This window comes from Streptopelia decaocto (genome assembly GCF_964273445.1).
Source record: "Streptopelia decaocto genome assembly, chromosome: 3".
NCBI classification, from domain to species: Eukaryota; Metazoa; Chordata; class Aves; order Columbiformes; family Columbidae; genus Streptopelia; species Streptopelia decaocto.
The window spans coordinates 83,942,368-83,966,644 of record NC_138656.1 but is presented as its reverse complement, the minus strand read 5'-3'; the positions used below and the strand labels follow the sequence as shown (position 1 = coordinate 83,966,644).

Here is a 24,277-nt window from a genome sequence, read left to right as displayed (position 1 = left end):
AGACATAAATGTGTTTTCTCCAACCACTATGTGCTACAGCAGTAACAGATTTTGAAATTGTAAAATGATCATGTATTGATGATGGATGGATAAGCTAAATGTCATGTTTCCCCCCCAGAATCTCATATTCCCATTAAAAGCAGAGTGGAAGGAGAAAAGAGGCGACAACAGATGCCTTACTTCCCAGGCCAGGAGAGATCAAGCAATCCCAGAGAATCTTCTTTGGAAGTTAATCTTCAGACAACAGGCAGGAGAGTACATCCAGGTCTGGTCAGCAAACACAGACCATTGGCCTTAAGAGCAATAGATCAGACTACTCAAAACAATTTCCCTGATGCCTTCCATAGCATTGCCAGTCCATAAACCATCAAATTACTCCATAGAAATCTCAGTCTTGCAGGTAGTGCAACATTACTTTTCTTCATGTAGAGTTTCTAACAAAATAAAACTCTTACAGGGTTCAAACCGTAGACTCTTTCCAAAAAGTGCCTTTCAAAAGAAAAAGCCATACTGTGCACCTGCCTCTTAAAGGATCCCTTTTCTTTCTTCCTCCTCTTTTGCTAAGGGCCTCCCCATCAAGAGCAACAAGAGCAGGCCATCTTCTGCTTGGAGTGGAAAGCGCACTTGGACAGCCTTCAAGCACAAGACAGTGTACTCAAAGGGAACACAATGAACTCCTCTTAAAAGAGTTCTTTTTTTTTTTCTCAATACTACTACTTTGGAACTGAAAGCTTGTCCACCAGGCACGTGTCACTGCAATTTCAGTTCATAAGATGCTAACATAACTTGGTGACACTCTCTTCGCTGACAGTCCAGAGGCTTCTAAAGCCGCTAAAAGCATTATTTCCAACAGCAAGAGATCTAGCTAAGCCAAATGCATGGTTCATGTGGTTATTAAATCAGCAAAGAAAGATGCAAGATCTGATGACCCATCCCACCCTGGATAAGGTCTTGAAATTCATACAGTGTTTGTAGTAACTGACTTCCAGTTGAACCACTCTGCAGAATTTCCAGTGTTTCTCTTGTTATCTTCCACTCCCACAGCCACACTGTAAGGGCTTTATAGTAATGCTCACACAGGACAATGCCACACAGATAATCCCAGCAGCCAAAGAGACAGTGTGCACAGAGACAGATGACTAACTCAAAATACACTTGAAGTCCGCACATCACTGGTCCCAATGTCAGAGGTCAAGATGCGTTCTGCTAGAACTCAAGTTATCTAGACGGCCTTAATAAAAAATGCATTGATCCTGGACACAGAGAAAGCATCTCCTATTTGCGCATTTACTAAATGCACAGCATAGACAGTTACATATGATTCTCCATAGCACTAAGGTGCTGTACTGAAGCTAAAAAAAGGGCTATAGTGTGAAATCTGTACTGCAAAATACAAGCACTCAAGCAACAACAGGCAACTGACTGCCAGTAACTGGAGTTCAAGGCATATGGTCCATACAGTTTACCCATGAACCCTATGAGCCTTCCAGACTACATCAGTGTGATTCTGCAAGTCAGAAAAACACCTGTCACATCATCCACTGCACTTTTGTGAAACACTAGGAAAGCAGGACATGTGTACCCACTTCCATTCTAGCAACACCAACAATATTATTCAAGCTTAATTGTTCACACTACACACACATGCCAACAGAGGAAGTAGGACACCTCAAAGAATGACAGCTAATGATAAGCAATTTCCTTTTCTGGAAAGTATTATTCCCTGGCTTTAAACAAAAATGATGACTCATTTCATTTAAAACCTACCTATTCTAGCATTTTGCAAAATGTCTGGTTCTACTACACGTGAGTTTCAAACTGGAAAGAGATTACAAGTGTAAAACCAGAAGCAGCAGGTAGCACAATAAGGAGCAGCTGAAGAAAAAACAAAGAGAAATTATTTTCTAGCATGCACTGCAAGCTGGGCAGTCTATTGCTGCTGAGACAAGACTTCTGCGGACTGCCACAGAACAGACCCCAGCTGTCAGGAGGAGGAACTGTTGAGCTTGAGTGATGAATGAAGCAGTAGCAGGTCAGAACTACCAGGCTAAATTAGATTGCAAAGGAGCAAGGATTTGATAAGTAAACTACAAAGACAATTTGAAAAGCCACAAAAGATGGTACAACTAGATAGCAGAGACCACTTCCTGAGGGCAGAAGCAATTCCCAATAGGAAAGCATGCAGGCCGCTGCGCTGCTGCAAGAGCTCAGGACTGGCAAGGAGTACATTCAGACAGTAACTGATCTCTTGTCCTGCATTGGTCCATTTCTTACTTCTAGGGAAAAAAAAATAAAGAAGATATAAAATTCTGGTCCCATAATCAAGTCAAGAACCTGAGAATTTAACAATTAAGGAAAAATTTGTGAGATCAACAGGGAGCACCTTGATCCACTAAGGCACTTTTTTCATGATGTTGATAAGGAGTAGCTGAGCAGCTTTTCCGCAAGTTTGACTTGCAACCATCCTTCACACAGCAAAAATGAGATTATAGGGAAAAAGCTGTGTTCATTAACTGAATAATAGAATTAAATTCTCCTTTATACAATCTGTAATATTAGAAATTATATACAACATAAAACGGACCAACAGATATCACATACTAATTCAAAAAGAAAGAGAACATTGAAGAAACTAACATACAGGACAATGGATTAGAAACTTGAAGCAAAATTATACTTAGGTCACTGCATAATTTTTGTGTAGGATACAGCTCAAACTATCAAATATTGATAGATGCATGGTTGAGGCAGTTTAGAGTTCAACTATAACAATAAATATAAATGAAAAGGGGCGGAACGTTCAAGCATGGGGTTTTCTTTTTGTTCTAAACCATGTACAGTGTCTAGATAACGAAACAAGGCTACAAAAGATTAAGAATTTGCAAAGGGAGACAAACTGTCATAGCAATTCAAGAGAGAAAAATCCATTGTTCTGAGAAAAACTGATTTCTTCTGATTCGAGTGTGTATTAAATTATCATGTACGAACTTGAAAACACAAGCTTAAAGAGTATACAACTGATTCAAATTAGAAACATTTGGAAATGAAAACATTGCCAAAATTCTCCAAACTGCAAAGGAAGAACTACAAAAACTAATCCAGAATTTAAAAATCTGAGAATTATTCAAAGTATTTGAAGAATCTGTGTTTCCAGAAGAAGGCTGCACTTCTTTAGAATCTCACTGATCCTAATTCAGTTCTCACTGTATCAGCTATCCTCTAACGTATGACTAAGACACAACAGAAAAGAGCAGTCTTTCCTCCCAGCCCTAAGCAGGCTACCCAATTCCAGGCAAGCATCACATGCTGCATCCCCAGAGCAGATGATCAACAGGAATATGGCGTGGGCACAACCCCTGCTACCCTTTTAACCAGTAAAGAAGAGTTGCAATGGGGAACACCGCAATGATATTTCTCATTCCAAACAGCGTCCTACACAGGTGAAAATGGTGGCTCAAACAGACGGCTTGTTTTGGTCCATCAGAGATGAGTCCCCTGGTTCAGTGCCCCAGAAGGCACAGAACTCAGGTCTGGCACTTCCCTCTAGTTAAGCACACAACGAAAAGAATGAGAAACATGGCATAGATATACAAAAGCCATGCCTACAGTGCTAAATAAAGCAGGGCCAGGGACATGCCACTGAAGTAAAAAGAAACAGCCATGAAAAAGCCCACACTACTTTGGTAAAAGCAGAACTACAGCAACATGCATCAAATACAAAATGCCAGTGAGCAGCAACACATTTTAAAGATCAGTCTTACAAGATAACAATGGTATCTACTCGTATCTCTTACGAATAACATGCTACAAAGAACTTTTCTAGCATTAAATTCCTATTTAAGCTAATGAGGAAAATTTTCAGTTCTTCAGCATTTACCACATCCTCTGGTAAACTGCCACAGCTATTTGCTACTCAAAATTCTAAAAATATTACATGAATAGAAGCATTTACTTTACCTTCTATATTATAACAAGAGTCTTGAAAAAATAAGCCTAGTGAAATGATATTCAGCAATACTGGTTTTTAATACACTTGAGCCCAAACTTATTAAAAATAATTAATAGATTACATAATTTCAAAACAATAAATGTTTGCTTCTTAAATTGCAGAGGAAGTCACTACGCTAGACCAAGGGAAGTCAACAAGTTGTTATCTGTGTATTTTTAAAAACATTCCTCAACCGTCCATTCCTCCCTTTTCTTGTGGTTTTATTCTCTTGCTGCTCGTGCTGTGGGCCGTGGCTGGGACACCATCACTGAAGTCTTAGATTATACCACAAACACATGCAGCTTTGACTTCATACACCATGCTGTTAATTCTAAGAGCTGACACGCAAGAATCTTCTTACTTCTGACATGCCAATTGTTCACCCTCCTACCATAGAACTCCAAAGTTGGAATTCTAAATAAATGGAGATTAAGATACATATGTACTTGCCTATTTTCCTAGCTTTAAAAAAGGACAAAATAATATCTATTTAGCTGCCAATATAGTTCATCAATTAACAATCAAGGAAGAAAACAAACAAACAAAACAAAACAAACAAAAAACCAAACAAACACCCACACCAAAGAAAAATTGCTCTTTTTAAAGAAAAATAGAACAGAACAAAATTCCTGATTTACAGGTATTTATGCTATTCTTGTTTGAGTAAATGCACTAATTTTTGTTACAGCTTTGACTCATGATTTTAAATAGCTACCATCACATTATTATCATTGGCCCTGTAAGAAAGATGGGGACGGACTTTTTAGCAGGGCCTGTTACAATAGGACAAGGGTGACAGTTTTAAAGAGCGGAGATTCAGACTAGACATGAGAAATAAATTTTTTACAATGAGGGTGGTGAGACTGGCCCAGGTTGCCCAGAGAGTTGGTAGATGCCCCATCCCTGGAGACATTCAGAGCCAGGCTGAACGGGGCTCTGAGCCACCTGATCTAATTGAAGATGTCTCTGCTCATGGCAGGTAGGTTGGACTAGATGCAGTTTGAAGATTCGTTCCAACCCAAACCATTCTATGAGTCTGTGATTTTCATTACAGAGATGTTGTAGCTGGAGCAGATCACCTCTTTACCTCCACTTCAAAAAACTAAGCAGGCTGAAATACTTCTCAAGAATCACACATGTTCAATTTTAACTGTTCTTTTCTTTATGCTTTTCAATTTACATAGATGTTTATTCTGTGTTCTAGGCACACTACTACAGGAACAGTCACACCTGCTCCTGGCGTATATTCTTTTGGTTTGACTTTTACAAGAACAAATTAACATACACAGGAATCACACCTAAACTATCTACCAAATTAAAAGTAATAGGTCCAAAAAACATGTGATAAAAACTCATTGAATTTCAAGATACTGAAAAAATGAAGCAGCAATTACCTCTGAGAGTGATGCATCAACCTTGGAAGGCACTTTCAGATCCAGCCATGGCTGATAGTTCTCCAGAAGCAAAGTTGGTCTGGAGGAGAGCACGAAAAAGTTGATGTAACAACACGTAATTGAAAGTTTTCTACTGCTATGCATAGAATGTAAGAAATACTAAGCTTACCGGTGACACGTAATTAATTTACCTGTGCCTCTTGCATTTGACCTTGCCACATACAGCACAACTGTGACCATGGGGAAACAGCTCCGGCAATTCTAATTGCTAAGAGAGGATATTTGGACAAGTTTACATTCTTCAAAATGATGATTCTCTTAATATACTGATACATTAGATAATTTCCTTTCAGAGTATATAATTACAGAGACCTGAACAGTATAAAGTGTTTCTCCCAACCGGAAAACAAGATAAGATGCGGTATGAGAAACAACTGAAGCAAAGAGAAAAATCACTTCCACTAAAACAAAGTTTGAGGAGACACAACACCCTCTCACAACTCCAGTCACCTCCCCATTCATCAGTTGGTCTAATAACAGACCAGCTGGTTTCTCTACAAAACTTGTCCTACTTAAAACTTTGAACTATTATAACATTTTTAGGTCTATGACATTTGACATTAAACCATTTTAAGTTAGGAAACAGGAATTTCCTTTGGAATTTTTTTTCTTTGAAATGTGGTACCACTTAACGAAGTTTGGCTACAATCAGCAAAGAAAACAGTGCTGGCTTGCCAAAGGAAGAGTATTTTCAGAAAAGAAAAAGGCTCAATAAAAGAGAATACACCTACATGGTATCTCAACTACTTGCTACTCAAATGCGAAAGTGAAAAATAAGTGAAGTAGAAAATAACATCCACTAACACTCCCAAAAACTGGCTTTACAGCCATATATAGATTTCATGGGGCTAAGCAGAAATGCACAGAGTCCAAAGTCTTGATCTTTGTACGTTTGCTACAAAACATCTGTCAGCCGGTGGATATGAGCTGTATTGACGTGTAGTATTTCTGAAAACAGCTAGAATTGCACAAGAATTGCTACTCAATTATGAAGCCATAGCAAACTGAAACAAAGCACAAGAACGTTAACGGGCGTGTTTACCTTGGGTTTATATTTTATTGTAAAAAGAATATTGGGCAAGAGGGAATCCGGCCCCAGTGAACAGTAGAAGGTGACGACACCAGCCACAAACGACCAAAAAATCATTAAAACGTGAAGGTACCTTATAAATAAATAAAGAGAGAGGAAACATTACTGCATGACAAGCTACCAGCGCAACGCCGGGCCCGGCCCGCCCCCCCCGCCCCGCTGCAGCGCTCCCGGCCGGGCCGGGTTACCGGTTGAGGAGGACGGTGGCGGCGCCCAGCCCCAGGAGCAGGCAGCAGAACAGCGGGTACTGCCGGCAGGTCTCCCGCAGCACCTCGGCGCCCCGGGCCCGCTGCCGGACCGCCTGCACCCAGCCCATGGCGGCCGCTGCCCCGCCAGCCAGGCCCAGGGTAGGGCGAGGGAGGCCGCCCCGCTTCCGCTCCCGGTGGGACGTGACGGCGGCAGGCGCCGCCATGTTGTGGGAGGGAGAAAGGAGGGGAGGGGCAGCCCAGGGTGGCGGCCGCGGGAGGCGGGTGAGGAGCCCTGCGCCCGCGGGAGCCTAAGCCGGGGTGCGGGGAGCGTGGGGAGCGGCTAACCCTGGCGGGGACGAGCGGTGGGACAACCCCCCGCGCTTTTCTGAGGGGGAGCTCAGTGTCCCCGGCTCCCTGCCGCGGAGATCCCCACCGTGACGCGCCCCGGTGGCATTTGGGGCTCTGCTGCATAACATGCTGAGCTGATCCCTGTAAATAGAAGATCTCTGGTGACAGCAAGCTTACCTAGTTTATAAATACTTAGGGTCTGGACAACAGGGGTTCTCAGCACCTGCGACATCTGATTAAATGCTCTATATTTAGATGATGACTGAGGTAAATCATTTAGTGACTGAGACGCTACAACCGTGTACCTCTCAAAACTTCGTAATTGCTTGCAAAGAAAAGTAACAGGGTAGGAAATGTAAACAGACCCCTCCTCAGCATCAGTAATATACAAGTTAAACATGAAGAATATACTTATTCTGGAATGTAATAGTTTATTGCTAGTGAGAACAATTTAAAACCAACTTCACATTAATAGCTGCCTTCAGGTACAGGGTAAGTCACAAGTTTCCAAATAGCTCAAATGCTTTAGCAGCTCTGTAGTTAATCAGTTGCAGGACGCTCAAAGTTATGTGACTATGACACTAGTGGCTACAGAAAGATTAGTTCAATGGACTAAAGTGCCTGAACAGCTGCTCCTGGGAAATCTTGCTGATATTGGAGCTTCTGAGTTGCAAAAAATATGAGAAAGACCTGCTCTAAGAAAATTGCCTGCTTTTATTTTTGTTTTGAGAAGTTGGTGTAGCCTTTGCTACTCATTTGCACTAGCCCCTCACAGGCATCTTTGGGCAAAGGACAAAATACTTTGTTCAGAAGAGTCATGTTTACAAACCTACAGCGAAAACCCTGCAACTATGCTGTTAAGGAAGTCAGTATGTGGAATGTGGGTCAGTATCTAGAAATTGAAAGCTGAAAATAGTTTTCAGACTCTTCTCTCACATGTTTGTCATTTTATGCAACACTTCCCTTGACCTCTAGAGCAGGTGAAATACTGCAGTTTAACTTCAGTATGTTGACCTTTCTAAGAGTGCTTGGTAAAGTCTCAGGGTCAGATTGAATTTCTTCAAGAGCATCTGCACAGTATTATTTCATGTCAGTCCACGTGTTTCCTATTAGGAAAAAAAAAAAAAAAAGAGGTGCATATACACACACAGCAAGTCTTCATACAGTCTATTCAGAGGAAATAAATTTTCCTCAGAGGATGCATTTTTTACTACCTGCTTACTTTATCCTCAGCTTTTACTGCTTGTGATTTTTAGTATTTTATTTTGCAATGTTTTTAATAAGGAATAGCTTTTAAAAAAATCTGTAATTCTTAAAATATTTCATAAAGAAGTCAGATAATCACGTATCTATAACATAGGAAGTGACTCGCAGAGCAAACCAGCAGAAAGAGAAGTCAAACTTCTGCTTCCATTTGTGTTCTCTACTCTGGGTAAAGTTTCTTTAATTTGTGGTGTCATTGGTCATGCTTATGTTTATTTAGTGTAATTTAATGTCAGTTAGTTGGCACTAATTGTACCTTATCATCTGAGAAGCTGTGTAATTTCCTCCAGTTCACAGACTCCAGGTCTGCGGGGCAGACACCACCACAACCTGCTTTATCGTACGCTGCTCTGCTGGAGACAGAAGCATTGGCATAGCACGTCACTCAGATTGTTCTGCTATGCTGAAAGACACAGCTGAGGTTTGTTTTCCAACAAAATAAAGTGTGGAAGAAGAAAAGTGAAATATTGACAACACCAAGCTTCTCAAAATTCTGTTGATTTTATGTGAGAAATAAGAACTTTATCAATTCCCCAGTGATAGCAAGTCTTTCTTCACATAAGTTCTTAGGCAGGTTTGTGGTTAACTGGAGAACTGAATGGGAAAACACACATCTGGAGATGGGCTCTGAAGCAACATGGCTAGGACTGGATAATTCTGGAAAGCTAGATTTTTTTGAATTTTACATTTGAAATGTAAAAGGATCTTTCACTGATCATACAAGTCATCTTATGGAGTCACTTCTCTATATTTCTTTTTTAAATAGCTACAGAAGATTGCACATTCTAGCATTCAAAAATATATTAGTGTAGATTTTCAACATACATTAAAATATAAAGCTACATTTATTGGCTGAATGAGTTATAAGGCTGAGATTCCATTTACTAAAGTGCTTTTGTTTTAAAAAAAAAATGCTTATTTTAATAAACTAGACAGTAAACTGTAATACACAGATTCTCACCAGCTGATTGCATTTAATTTACTCTGCAAGTCTGCTTTTGCTCTTTTCAAGGCATTACATATTTATCACTTTCAAGGATACAGTTGTCCAGGCTACCTTACATAATGTAATCCTTCATATTTACGCACCAAGGAATTCATTTTCCTTTTATAAGTCATTCCCCACAAGTCCCTGCTCATTTTTGTGGGTCCATTCCAGATGTTTAAACAGTCAGTCATTTAGCAGAAAACTTTAAGAGAACGTTCATTTTAAATACTTAGCAAATAGCTAAACTTAAATTTTAAAAAGTTAAAGTGAAGTTTCAGATCCCAAGAAAATTAAGCATTAGGCACTTTATACTTTTAACTTCAAAACTTGGAGGGTGTCCATGAACAGTTACTGGTTTCAGGCTCGGAGAGAATTCTGTTGTATGCAAAAAACCCATAAGTTGAAAATCAGCATTTTGTAGTTCTTCTTGGCCTTGCTGTATTAAAGGAACATTGAAACTTTGGGGGAGAGTAGAAGCTGACTATTTGCTGGGTTTGGGTAGGAGGACAATTATTAGCATTTAGGTAAACAAAATTAGCTTTGCTGTTATAAACAGTCACATCCATTTATCTGTTGATGAGATAATGAACTGCTAAGAGTCAGATTTACGGCATTTGGGAGTCAGCTCCCTGCACCACCCACACAGCCCTGCACTTGTCAGCTGCCTGGGAACGTGTGCTGCCCGTACTTGGCACAGGTTGTTAAATTTGCTTCCTGGCCCGCCACACGTTATAGACTACATGTTCACCCTGCAAACTGGAGGAGAGAAGGATAACCTGGGGCCAAAAGTACCTGCTGGATACAGCAGGACACGGGCTTTGGATTCCCAGATAAAATCCCGCTCAATTTGTCTTCCAGAAGAATGAGGGAGCTCAGCTGTTTCAGAACAGCAAGGAGCAAAACAGCAGGTGGGAGAAATTGTTTAAAAAAAGATGGGCAACATACTTCTCAAAAGGTCACTGGTCTCCGCAGTTGCAGGGGAATGAACTGCCAACTGACATTACACAAACTTAAAAAATTTCTTTAGAAACAGGTTCAGCAGGCAATTGATGTTGAAAGGGAGGAGCTAAGGAGTTTCACTTATAACAGGCCAAGCAAAATTCTTTTTTTTTTTTTTTTTAATATAATTCAACTAGAAGACCCAAGAATTCCTACCAGGCTGCATTTAGGACTGAAGCCGTGAAGTCACTGACTGGTACCAGGCAAAATAAAGACTTGCAGGGGAAAAAAGGCAGGGAGATTGTTCTGGTAAGGGAATTCAGGTAAACAGGCAGTTTCCAGAGGGTCATTTTAGCATGCCCAACAGGAACAGTGCCGGGCAAACCAGAGAGGTATTGAAGAGTGCTGAACGTGTTAGAATTTCACTGGGACAAGCAAAGTCCGTTTAGGAAAATGTTCCATTGGAGTAGGGGGGGGCAATGTGCTAGAGGCAGTTTTGCCTTGAGGACCTTGTATCTCTCAAGTTAAAAATAAGAAGGGTCAGAGCAACACTAGTACACATACAGAGCTTTTCTTCAACTTGTTTCCGTGAAAAGAATTTTTCTGAATACATTCTTTTACAGACTAGATACTGGAGAGAATTTAGATATTAGAGTTGAAAAACATTTGTCCAGTCATAAACTACAGTTTATGGGACATTAAAGCACAAGGGTATAGAGCAGAAAGTTGCAAGGCGGGTGTAGAGGATGACTACATATGCATATGCATACATGAGACATTGGAAATGTCTCATGGAACATGCATACAGGAGACATTGGAAAAATGCTTAAATAAATTTTGTGGCAACATTTGGCAAAGGTATAGTCTATGGACATTTCATACTGATTCACCTGAGTGAAAGATAATACTAGATTAAGGTGCATACCCAGAGAGCTTAAGTGAGGTAGCTGATTTGCTATGTGCAGGGGGAAGAACTGGAAAACATAATTCCTTTCAAAAACCTACGCTGATCGGAGAGGACTGGGGTTGGGGGGGAAGTAGCTGGATGGTAAGAATTTGTAAGAAAAGGTTTGTGAAAGAAGCGAGCTGTACCACTGCAAATAGTTAAAACAATGCCATAGCACATACTTAAGGGCTCAGTCTAAATTAAAATTAAGCTGTTTACTTACAAAGGGGATTAAAAAAAAAACCACAACACTGCGTTGGATACACACTTTGTGAAAACAGGTATGTCAGATCCCGAAGGGAATTTCTACTGAGAAACTTTGAGGTCAATGGCGGAAATTTTTGAGTAAAGAGTGAGGAAGAACTTTAGTCATGTTCCCTTGATTCAGCTGAATTAAAAAGTGTCAAGAAAATACTTGTAAAATGATATGTTTCTGTTAAAACATTGCAAATTGTTGTAGCACCTGTGCCTTATAACTATGATGAGACCTAGAGAATGTAAAGGTAGTGTTTTTCATCACAGGTATTTGATGCATCTGTAGAACAACTGTATTAGATTAGCAAAGGTTTAACTAAGTGAGCATCCTGTTTGTGATGATAGCCATCAGGGTGTTAGTAACCGAACCAGTTTTACAAAATGTTCCTGAAAGGATGAATCAGTTTTGTAAACTGTCCCTGAGAGGATGTTCAAGCATATCGTGTCCGAGTACACTCTTATCTTAACAACCTAGCTTTTATCTTAGCCTAAATACGTATAGAGTGAGGACGCTGCACATGATCAAAATAGTTCCAAGATGTAGCAACCGATGTTGTAATCAATAGAGTAACCGTTACGTATCTTAATGAATATATGAATATGTATGTGAATGGACTGTATAAATACTGTGTAACTTAAACTGACCAGCGAAGCCAGCTTTGGGTGCGAACCCCTGGTTTCCCAGTGCTGAAATAAAGCACCGCATATAACTACACCCGTGGTTATGTGTCCTGATTGCTAACAAGGGGACATATACCTAGGAAAAAGGTGCAAAAGCTACTTTCTCAGAACATGGTGTTTTGTTTTGTACTTTGATTTGCAATCTTGGCAATATCCTAAGAAAGTATTGTTTTCCAAAGTTTCAAGTTGCTTTCTAAACAGCCACAAACTTCAATGTCCACAAAAATCATGCAGCAAGAAGTTCCACGACTTATTTAGGTTTGTGTGAGGGAGGATAACAAGCGTTCATGTGTTTCATTTAGTATTCTATAAAGAGACAATGAAAAAACATTCCCTGCTCAGCACAACTGCTCTTTACCATTTTATCAAAATACTTTGGCCACCTGAGCAAACTGTTTTTTCCAATATGAAGATTCCTGCTCCGGTGAATGGTTCTTCACATGAAAGCACTTTTGTACCTTTTATCATCTTCGTTGCTCTCCCTATCCTTTTCCAACTTTATTATTTCCTCTGTTTTGTAGCGCTGCAGTAGAAAGAGGCTGCAACAAGGGGAACAAAACTGTTTAATAAAATAGCACTCAAAATGATTTTTATTAGTAGAACTAGTATCTTCTTCAATCATTCCCTATTTTTTGTCCCCATGTCTGTGTATTTTAACATTTTAGCCTATGAAGATTGATCTTTTATTTCCTCATTTGGATCTAACTCTAGTTTTTGATGGATTCTCTTTTTTCCATTTTAGGAAGAAGACAATGAAAAAAATTCCCGACCTGAACTCCTCAAATACTCAGGAAATTCCAATCAAAACCTGAACTTGTCAGAAGTGGGAAAAAGCCTAATTACAACTAAGGGTTGCTGTTTAAGCCAACTTGTATCAGAGAAAACCTTCTACTGATACTAACATGTCCACCGTATCTGCTGATAATGTAAACCCAGATGTAGCGATGAGATCCAGGGGGATGTTTTTGGTGACTGGCAAGCTGTTGTCCCAAAGCCCATTGCTTTAGCCTCTGCAGATACAGCAGCAAATGCCCGGAGTGTTTTTGCCAGGTCAGAATTCCATGGAGATATTTTTAGTTTGAACAACCAGTTTCTCCGACAACGTGAAGTATGTAAAAGCAGTACAGGGGAAAAGTTAAGCAACATTAATTATCACCCTCAAAAAGTTATTTGTGCTTCAGTTAAGCCTTTCCTCAGACGCTTTACATTGTTACAGAATCAGTTGTATAACCAGGGTATTGTTTTGTTTATCATTTGCTGGCTGAGGATGCAATGCATTTGACATTTTCCTCCGCATTTTCGGAATAGTGAGAGAAAAATCAAAAGCATTATGACAAAAATGTTATATTTCCCTGGCAAGAATACTGAATACTGAATATGACAAAGGGGAAGAAACCAAACAAACCACCACCCCCCCCCCCCCAAAAAAAAAAAAAAATCCACACAAAAACCATTTGATTTATGCTAATAGACAGAATACTTAAAATGATAGTATGAGAGAGCCTGAACAGGCTATTCATCCTCATACGTAAGGAAGAGTTCTGAAGCTTTTTGAAAATACCTTTTTGAAGTACATGGCCAGCTTGCCTGTATTACTTATTTTGTGGTATAACTTGTGCATATAGCTCCATAGTAAAGCTCCACTATAAGAGGAATATCATTTTAATCAGAGAATTTATTAAGTGGGGCTCAGTACCAAGCTCTGCAAGGCCAGGCTTCTTCACAGCTCATAGCCAATCAATGCTATCTTTATCAGACAGCCACTCAAGTACCTGAAGGTATGCCAAACATTTTTCCCTCCAAAATGCTTGTATTATTAATAGAAAAACATTGTATTATGATGTACAACTTAACCTCTAGCACTGGCATTAATGGTGCAAGGCCCTTCGTGGGCTTATGAGCAGACATACCTTGGCAGGACAGAAAGCCATAGTCTCTCTTCCAGGGCAGCGAAGAACAATTACTTGCAATTCCTCCAGATGTTCTGCAAAGGCAGTTCCTGGTTATGGTGCACATTTGCCACTTGCACAGTGCTGTTCCCTAAAGCGTCCTTTGGGGAGGAAGAGTGCATGCTTAAGCAGGTAAGAGGACTTCGAGCTGTTTGGAAAAGGGACAAATTGTGAACTCAAGAAGCAAGAACTATTTGGAAGACTTAGATAATTTCTGCAAGACTCGGTAACTTGAAGCTTCACTTTGCTTTATATTTTCTGTTTAAGTAACTAGCATTCTAACTAGGAAAGGCAGTGGAGCTAGTAGAGTCTGCAATTGTATGGGGAACTATTAACACTCAATATTATTCTAAAACTTCCTAAATAAATTTCTGGTTTGTGAATGAATGACTTGCTACTCTATAAGCTACCTGTCTTCATTGTTCCGCAGAAGTACAAAAGAAACTGTTTAAAATACTAGGCACAAAGTTTTTTTTCTATTTCACAGAAACATGCTTACCGTCTTTTATATCAAACTGTAAGGCATTACATTTTCTTCCCTGTGACTCCTCCAGTCTAATCTTAAGTTTGGGGTATTCTCTGTAGGCCAGTTTGTAGTATTTTTTCCCCCCACTCAGGAGTTACAAGAGAAGACTGAGGTCTTTGGGACTTCAACACATGCATGTAAGAAAGCTCCTAACACCACGCACAGAACTGGGAGGCCTCAGGCAGACTTCAAGTTGGCAACAGTGCAGTTCAATGCAAGTGGGAAAACTTTTTTTTTCCTTGAGAAGTTGATTTTGCTTCCAAAGATATCAAAATGGAAAAAGAATTCTCTAATATTAATCACTCAGGTCCTAGCGGTCCACGTATGTCTCATAACCTTTATTTATCTAGGACATGTAATAAGTTCTCTACTGATCACCATTAGGCTTGGGTATGGTGAACTGTAGATCAAGTAAACACCTATCACCATACTGTGGTTATTGTCTATGTCCAATGTGTATGCAGGATCTGTTATGGTCAGGAAACTTGGAATACCAGTCAGTCTCAATTCTGAAAAGGCTGTGTATCTGGTGTTCTCTTAAACCACAATGCCGGGGGGACCAATGCCCAACTGTACTCCCCTCTCCATCTTCCCCTTCAGTTGTTGGTTAGGTCTGAAGGAAAAGTCAAGCTACTTGCACAGTAATGACTCTTTGCTCTTCCCTAAAGCCCAAGGGCTTTTAACCATAAGCCAGCCAAAGAAAGGAACTGAAATCGTGGATTATCTGAAGGAACGGTTTTGGCAGTGAGGAGACATGGAGTTAGTGCATTTAGTCCAAGGTGTCTTAGTGGAAAGATGCTCACCTGAGTTTCACCAAGAACTTAGAACATGCACCAATCTCCATTGGATGCTTGCTTCTCATTACTTCTACAGTCAGGAATGTTCCCATCTCCCACTGAGTCTTCAGAGATGGCGCTCACCTGCAGAGAAAATGACAACTTTTCCCCACTGAAAGCTGTCTACAAAAACAAATGCTTCTGTATATCCTGAGTGCTGATGAACAAGACACAAAGATTTACCTATACTTGATCCCCTTTTAACTCAGTAAGGAAAAAACATCCTGGCTGCTAAAATTTGACAAGTGTATTCTACCTTACCACATTCCTTCTTCAGCCTTCTCTGACCTTATAAACTCATACGGAGTTTTGCATTTGAGAGCCTTAGAATAAAATTGCTTTCATTCATTAAGTATATTTTCTCATACTAAGACATGTCAGCTGTCTTCTAAGTCTTAGTAGCCTAGACTCAAGGAAACTGAACAGCTTCAGACAAAGATTACCAACCTTCATGCTGGCTCTTTCTTTTCCTATCTCCTGAAGTCCAAGAGGTCTGTTTCCAAGGGCATTGTAAGCACCTTCATTTCTGAGCGCATGAAGACCACTTCCAACATACAATACACCTATTCAGGCTATCTGCACTGCCAGGTATTTAATGAAAAGTCCTGGCCTGGTCCAAGAAACAATCAGCCACTTCTCTCTCAGGATGCTGGGCTTGTATTGCACGCTTTTCCAGAAAACACCACAACTCTGTACAAGAAGCTGGTGTACTTGGGAGTTCTTTGGGCCCATCCTGAATATGAAATCTGCCAAGGGGCTGCTGAGTTGGCACTGACTCACCCCAGCTTTACAAGTGAACACCTATTCTCACTTTGTCCCCTGCATTAAGAGCCATTCAAATCAAGACTTTGCATAAAAGCTTTGCAATGAAAACCACATTCCCTCAAGCATCACTCAATTAGGAGGCATCATCAGGCCCTATTAAAAACAAGTTTTTCTTCATTAACATACTTCTGCCCACCCTTTAAGGAATTATTACGGAGAGTGACTGGCCAACGTTACACCAGTAAGAAGAGACGGAAGAGCTCCTCACCCATACCGAAAAAAATAAAATCAATCTTTGGAGCATGTGTATCAGTTATTCAAGACTGGCTCTTGCTTCCCTGGGGCTAAGACCATTAGTTTATCACTTCGAAGCAGATTTACAAAAAGCAGCTCCAGGGTATAACTTGCCTCTCAGAACAAAACACTTGAAACTGCAGCATTAGGTATTTTAACAGGTTTTTCTCAGCATTCATATATTTTGCTGTGTTCAACACCTCCTCTCTTACAGGGATACTTCCACACAGACTATTTTCTCCTGAAATTTCTACCAAGATAAAGTGGCCCTGAGGATTACAGCACCAGGGACAGGTTCTTCTTACCTTTTGGCATGTAATCCCAGCACCCTCTGTCTGCTTTCGACCTGATGCTTGAATCTGGGCAAGATCCATCACCTGACATTCCCTTCACATCACGCTGTGGCTGCTAGATGGTGCCTGGTTTAGTGTGTGCCTGCCTTGCACAGGGAAAGGGCAGACTGATTAACAGCAGGAAAGATCCTACAAAGCTGTAACACAACTAAATGAAGTTGTTCTACATTGTGGTTTCAAGGTTGTTTCCCTGGCTATTTTGCCTTTAACCCTAGACTACAAACTTGCCAGTTGTGTTGTTCAGGCACATTTAATGGTAGTCTTTGTGCCCAAGGGTAGACAATTTCTTTTCCCAACTGTTCCACCACCTTGTTTTCTCAGGGAGCCAACAAGAATATGCCGAGAGCTTTACCGAGTGCGCACTGCTTATGATTCTATCACTCCTAGGTCAACCTTTTAGATACAAGACAAATGTACTCCATTGTATTCCTCTGAGGAAATTCCCTGGCTGTCACTGCTTTAAAAAGAACAAAGACATCTACAGAAGACCCTTTAAGTTTTCCTTTTCACAGGGACACTTTCTGCCGTTCAAGATGTCTGAGTCAAGACATGTCCTTTTTTAAACTGAACATTACATACAAGCTTATTTGTGAAACTTGAGATCTCTCTACATCATTAAGAAGTTCCAAGATTATCACATTCATCTCACTTGCCCCATATCTAAGAATTCAACACGTACCACTTATTTAACCTGCATGCTCCCAGAAAGTGTTGAATATTCTAGTCCTCTCCTAAGCACCTTTTGGAGATGAGGAGGTAGGGGGTGTAGTCTTCATTTTTTTTTTTCCCCCAATACGTATATTTTAGCTAGATTCTAGGACAGACTGAACACCTGTTCAGTAGCAGGGCATTTCTTTACAAAGAAATTACCAAGACTCTAAGATAGATGCCTGATTACTGGGCTCTAACTACACCCAGACATCTGATCCTAAAACCTGAATTGCTAAGCTAATGTGTCCTTGTATGTTTAAACTGCATATAGAATTTGAACCTTACATGTTTTCATCTTCATGTATTAAAGCAGAAAAAGGTTTCTCCAAAAGGATTTAGACATTTAAGAGATGCTTAGAACACATTATGCGTGCCTGTCTCTCATTCTTCCAAAGACTAAAAATAGGGAGTGGATCATCTACCTGCAGCTGTACTGCAGTTACTATCCCAGCTGGTTTTAACTAACTGCCCAGTAAAACTATGGGATCATTTTAGCTACTCCAGCACCAATTAATGTGCTTTAGCACAGGCCATCACTGAAGGTAGTTTGAGCTTGCTGAGATGTGACCACTACCTGATTTCCCTCAATGCCATTTGCACCCAAGTGGTGACTACACCTTGATGCACCTCAAAGTGCATTACAAACTGGGAAGCCTCACTTTTGAAAAGCTCCATCAGCAATGCTTTCTTGTCATTCATCTGTATACTCCTCCTTGCTTATTACTCAGTGAAAGCGCTACTCTTTAGAAATGTTACACTGAGGGCAACAAACTGTGAAGGTTTATTTACAGCTATAAAACCAACAACATTTGGTACTTCCTATTAGAAATCAGTATTGATTTCAACAGTTAACCTAAGAAAAGACCAGCTACCTTAAAGAATCAACTGTTGGGTCTGAGACTTATTGATCGGTTCATGCCATCAAATATTAACATCATTTTCTTAGATAGAAACATGAGAACCTGAATGGCTCAGAACATCAACAAACCAAACTGTATTCTTCAGACTAGCATACCTTTAAAAAAATAAAGTGTCATTTATTACACCATTCCCATTGTAAGATCACATCTATGCAAAACCAAACTGCAAACACCACACACATGAAAGGAAGTTACTCTGAATTCAATGGATATAAAAACTTTCATGTCCTTCTTAACTGGAAGATCTCACTGGAGTTAATCTCACAACGAGATTTTTAAAAAAATAATTTTCTGAGAGGTTGTGTTAGTGTTATGAAAACATAGTGGAGGAAGACAGCAGAGATTGCTCAACTACATGAATCCATCTTCCATTGCACTCACTGATGAAACTTAAAGCCACCTAAGGCTTGTGGTACCTTCAGGACTTCCAGTGAGAGAAGTTAGGACATTTTTTCTCCCTTTTATATTCAAGTCTAGTCTTCCACTAGCATGACACGTGCAGAATATTTCTTCATTTGTAAATTCTGATATGACTTGAACAATGTGTATCTTGTGGTTTTCTTCAAAGTAGCTTTTAAGCATCCCACTAATTCAAAAGCAAGTGTAAACTAACATACTTCTGTAAAAGTGTAGGTAATACTAAAAAAGAAGAGTTTGACTAGACTAGCTTAAATCAGAGTTACACACTGATCACCTTCTTGGTGAAAGTACTACTCACGTACACACCAGTGACTGTCACTGGAGGTTTGTCTTCTGCTAAAAATATCAATTTAAGCACACATACAAAACTTAGAAATGCAGTTGATAACTGTGGATTGGAAACAGGCTAGCTTGCTAGAACAACTGCACTGAAGAAAAAAGGTTTCATTGCAGTATACAAAGGAGGCCTTTGACCATAATGCAAAACAGAACCACTCTTTTAATAGCTACTTCAGCTTTTCCAGGTGCAGGGACTAAGTACTTTTATCTATAATCTCAAATGCTGTAACATTAAAGACTAAAATCACCTTCCAATTGTGATATATCTGCATTACGAAAAGATTAATTATAAATTATTTTAGGCTAGGTGTCACCAGTGTTTTGCAATATGAAGCTTCATTCTTAAATATGCTGAAATTGCACCATAAGAAAAGCTCTAATTTACTAATGGTATATCTATAAAATTGCCTTTAATTCTCACAGAGGAAGCTTTTTAATCCCAAATTAGCTACACTTAGCAATACAGTTTTTAAATAACCTCTACTAGTGGCAGAATTAGGTGCATTCTTCATCCCACTAAAGAAAAAATTGAAAAATGTTACTTTAGATGACCGAACAATACTGGAAATGCTACACGTGGAACCAGGAACTCCAGACCTGATATACTCTGTTCCTGGCTGTCAATGACTTGACTGTTCACAGAAAATCCCTTTAACTACTATGATTGTTTACCCATCAGTTTAAAAATACGTACTCAGTTGTCTGTGAAGCATTTTGGAGATTTTTTTAGTTCTAAAGTATTTAGCGTTAAACAGTATCAGATTACACTCAACATTCATTTAGCATTGGACACACTAAAACTGAGGAGTTAAAAACCACAAGCTTCCTAATAATTACAGAAAAGGAGTCAATTAAACAGTCTACTGCAGTTGGATTTTCGGTACTCCAAGTCATTAAAGTACTAGAATGTCTATTTCTACTTACCATCATCTTCTGTGCAGTCAAATGGCATAGGCTATTCTACTGGCTGTGTAGCAGAACTAAGAGTGCATTTCGTATCTTCCTTTGTGCAAAGAAAATAAGTGGTAAGATTCAATGTCTTTTCTACACGCTAGTGACCAGAACAAGTAAAACTGTATTGTAATACTAACTGTGCAAACAGAGGCAGTGAACTGTTACCATTAATCAGGCAAATGTATAAAATGTATAGTTACCTAAGAGGGAATCCAGATTTCTGACACTGCAAGACTGTCAGGAAGTAAGTGTTGGCTTTAGCGTAGACACTAAGTTTCATTAACAGTCAGGAATTAAACAACTCTTGGAACTGAAATGTATCTTGTGATTCAAACCCGAAGTATTCAAGCTGTAGTTAATTACTTATTACCTACACACTGTTTTCTCAACTGTCACAAATGCCTTTTTTTAAAAAAAAAAAAAATCATCTTTTACCAGATACCTGGAAGTCTGACTATCTAAAGCAGCTTTCATGAAGATAGCTTTAAGTAATCCATGTTAACCCACTGCTTCCAGATGAGCTCAGTGGTGCAACATTCACTCCAGAGCTGGCCATTTAAAAATATGTATGTTTGTGGAAAAAACTAGTAACCAGTTATATATTGGCAAGAAAAAGATATCATTACATGAGACAATCAACCCAGCCTCAAAATTCCAAGTAAACTGACAAGCTAGTCCTAGTAGCACTTTTCAACAAATCTACCTACTGTAACAGTCAAGGCGAAGGGGCACCCAAGAAAAGTAACTCTTCCAACCTGTGGATTTTCTAACACAAGTTAAATGTAATTAAACGCTTGCAAAGTGTTGACCAGATGACTATGTGAAATTTGGTCTCTGAGAAAAAAAGTTTAATATCAGAGCTTCCAGGAGGCATTTTGTTTGTTTGCGCTAGATGGCTGTCAATAACAACAATATATTCCTTCTCCCCCCACTACCTGTATTTGAGAACAAAGGAATTTTCAGCTCAACTTCCTCTCCTGTTGCTACATACCATTTTCATCTGACAGAGCAAATGACAAAGTACAATCTGGTGTTTCCTCTGCCCAACTAATGCAGCTAGCTAGTCCCAGCCAAGAGATGTCATGTGCCGGTGCTGGAATTAATTCAGCAAGACACTCGGCAAAGACAGACCTTGAAGTCCATCACAGCCAGGCACGAAGTTGGGATTCATAAGCTTCAGGCTAAGAACACAAACTCAAGCTCCAACTTGACCAATTTAAATTCTCAGAACACTACATTGTAAAGTTTATTGCCTTAATGCCTGCTTCCGAAACTTGCTATTCCATTTTAAACGAAACTTGCTATTCCATTTTAAACAATTACTACTTTTCACTAAGTTTTCATTAATGCAAGTGAGGGAATAACAGTCTTAATTTTGTAGAATTTAACAACTTGAACACTTTTCAGAAAAAGTTACACATGTTTATGCCCATGTGGCCTTTCAGATTTATTTCTTTCAAAAAAAAAGTCTCCCCTCACTAGTGTACAGAAGGACCAAAATAACTATCAGGCAGAAAAGTTAGGCCTCTGAAGAATTATCAAAGGCACAAGAGAAAAAGTTGCAGCTGTATATAATATTTCTATCCTGAAATTTGAAGTTAGGAATCCTACCTTCAGAGAAGGCTAAGTTTATTTTAGACTGTGTCATACCCCTCACCCCCAACAAGAACAGAATTAGTATTCCTTATTTTAGATTTTAAGACAGTTTTTAGGTAAGAGTTGTACAACGCAGAAATTCAGAAACTGGTCTTTAGTATCTGTAATAACAGCCTTCCTCCAACACTAGAAACACAAACTCAAGTTCTGAGTCATAACAAATCTCCCCTTTAAAAACTAAAAAAAGGTAAAATAAAGAAAGTTTAAAAAAAAGTACAGTTGCATGTCCTATATGAAACCCTTCAAACAAAAATTAATATTAAAACAAGAGTATAATTTTAAAAGCTGTGTATTGGAGTGTTTATAAACCAGAAGTGTTAAGCAGCAGCAGTTTCCAATTTCGTATTAAATTCAACTAGACTTCAAAATTAGGAACACATTACAAACCAGTGTGGAACTATGCTAGCTTATACTCTAACCTTTGCAGGTGTTTCAGTAAAAAAAGCCTCCTATGAGAATAAACAGAGGCAGCAAGATACATTAAGTCAACACTTGCCTTCAACATAAAGAACTGTTATATGTCCCATGTCACAAAAGCACCATGTAAGAGATGCATTATTGCTGTAGAACATTTCAAGTTTACCAACACCCAAGTGCAACCAAACTGATGTTGTATATATGCACTTGCCCATTCTCACCAGTATTTCCACTTTCCTTTACACAATCAAATTTAAAGCTTTGAGAGTAACATTTTTTTAGTTTTTTTCCACAGTATCAATCACCACATGCAATTTAGTTTTCTGATAATTTTGCTAAAAAACTGCACCAATATCAGAACAGTGCAAATCATATTTAATTTTGAAAGTTATAATGGCTTGAGTTCATAATTAGAGGGAACACTGTCAAGACCTTGATATTTTGTTCTCTCACCATTGCTTGCATTCCATTAAAAACAGTTTTCTGTCAATTTTGCCCTTTTTTTTTTTAAACAATAGTCCCCCCATGCTTTTATCAGAGCTGAAATTAAGGATATGATCCCCAATTTCAACACACATAGTGCCTTAATAGCAATGTTCCTATGCAATTTTATCAACTGTTATAAATCCATAAATAAATTATCCCCCCCCCAACAGATTTCCAGACTAAGAACTAGTCACTAGCACTTGTGATCCCACAAGTGTTTTAAGCTTTTCAGCAATGGAGAGATTTCAGGATTAAGAAATCTGAGGACCTTCCCTCTCCTACAGCCCCCAGTGTTTTTATTTTATAGCAAGTTCAAAATTGGCTTCCACATCTTGACAGTGTTCCTTATAAAACCATATGACAGTAAAAGTGCCAGTAGGCATGGCAACCTCATTGAAGGGAGCATTTAAACTCCTTGGCACTGGGAATGCCAGCACCAAGGATTACATTGAAATCCAAAATTATACTTAAGGCTACAATTAACAAACCCACTTTCCATAAGCCTAATATTCTATCACTAAATTTGAAAATTCAGAAGCTAACGCAACTGTATACTTTTATGCTCAAATTTGAGGAAAGTTACTTTTCTTCAGCAAGGGCAGTATATGAAACTGTGGCAGCAAATGTCTCTTACGCATTGACTACTCATTTCACCATCATTCACTTACTTGTCTTAAAGTTCAAAACTGGCAAGGCACATTTACATATTCCAATGAATACTTGACAATTTTAAATTACACTTCATGTCCCAGCTATCCCAGTAATTGACATACAACATACTAAAATGGTTTATTAAGATAACCAAAAAAAAAAAAAAAAAAAAAAAATCAATTAATGTGAAACATACAGGCTATTGGCAACCACTATTCTAAAAATTATGTAAATACAAGTAAACATACTGAAATGTGTGCGATTCTAAGTTTTTAACCAGAAGATCTCTGTACTAACACACATTTATATTAATGACACATAAAAAAAATAAAAACTTTATTACAAAAATAAGTTACACTCGCCTCCAGCTTACAGTATAAAACAATTTTATTTGCAGGAATGCAAAATGATTGTTTGCCATGAGCATTTTCAACATATGACATGTCTAATTTAGTTAAACTTTGCATTTACTGGGGGAACTGGTGTGTATAAAACCTTAATCAGGTATAAGCTTCAATTTTCATTGTGGTGCCTATGGGTATGTAGTATAACTGCAGTATCCCTTTGGGCAGGGGGTTTAGGGAAGCTCTTTACGCCAAGTCCAAAGTAAGTAATAATTTTATCTATCTTTTACCTATATGAAGCTGGACTTGGCAAGGTTCTTTTGTTTTTGTTTTATCTTTTTAAGGGTGGTTCAATAGAGGATGCTTCACCACTGAACACTCACTGTCATCAAGGTGCTTTAGAAAATTAAAAACATAGCACAAATGATTGTACTCTACTCTACTCTACAGGTTATCATGATCTGCGTAAGAGAAATGGAAAGCTGATCCACATGTTTTTACAGTGATCAGCAATAA

At 39.0% G+C, this 24,277-nt stretch overlaps 2 protein-coding genes and 1 long non-coding RNA gene across 5 annotated transcripts in view; 1 reads left to right on the top strand and 2 right to left on the bottom strand.

Annotated features, from left to right (window-relative positions):
• Positions 1–7,155, bottom strand: part of SNX14 (sorting nexin 14) — a 53,755-nt gene extending 46,600 nt beyond the window's left edge. Inside the window, exons 1-4 of one of the 2 annotated variants that reach the window (XM_082048235.1) lie at positions 6,721–7,155; positions 6,485–6,605; positions 5,574–5,650; positions 5,383–5,461 (exon numbers count right to left, since the gene is read on the bottom strand). In XM_082048235.1, the coding sequence (XP_081904361.1) occupies positions 5,383–5,461; positions 5,574–5,650; positions 6,485–6,605; positions 6,721–6,944 (501 nt within the window). In that variant the 5' untranslated portion in view covers positions 6,945–7,155. The remainder of the gene's footprint in view (positions 1–5,382; positions 5,462–5,573; positions 5,651–6,484; positions 6,606–6,720) is intronic. The other variant, XM_082048236.1, reaches the window with a different exon arrangement.
• LOC309437649 lies at positions 6,741–14,023 on the top strand. The gene is made up of 3 exons (XR_014183597.1): positions 6,741–6,879; positions 8,622–8,752; positions 12,883–14,023. It is a non-coding gene; the product is annotated as an uncharacterized lncRNA (long non-coding RNA).
• An 8,611-nt stretch (positions 14,024–22,634) lies between these two features.
• Positions 22,635–24,277, bottom strand: part of SYNCRIP (synaptotagmin binding cytoplasmic RNA interacting protein) — a 27,053-nt gene continuing 25,410 nt past the window's right edge. For both annotated transcript variants that reach the window (XM_082048238.1, XM_082048239.1), the window contains exon 12: positions 22,635–24,277. This exon is cut by the window's right edge. The gene's annotated coding sequence lies outside the window, so the exon portion shown is untranslated.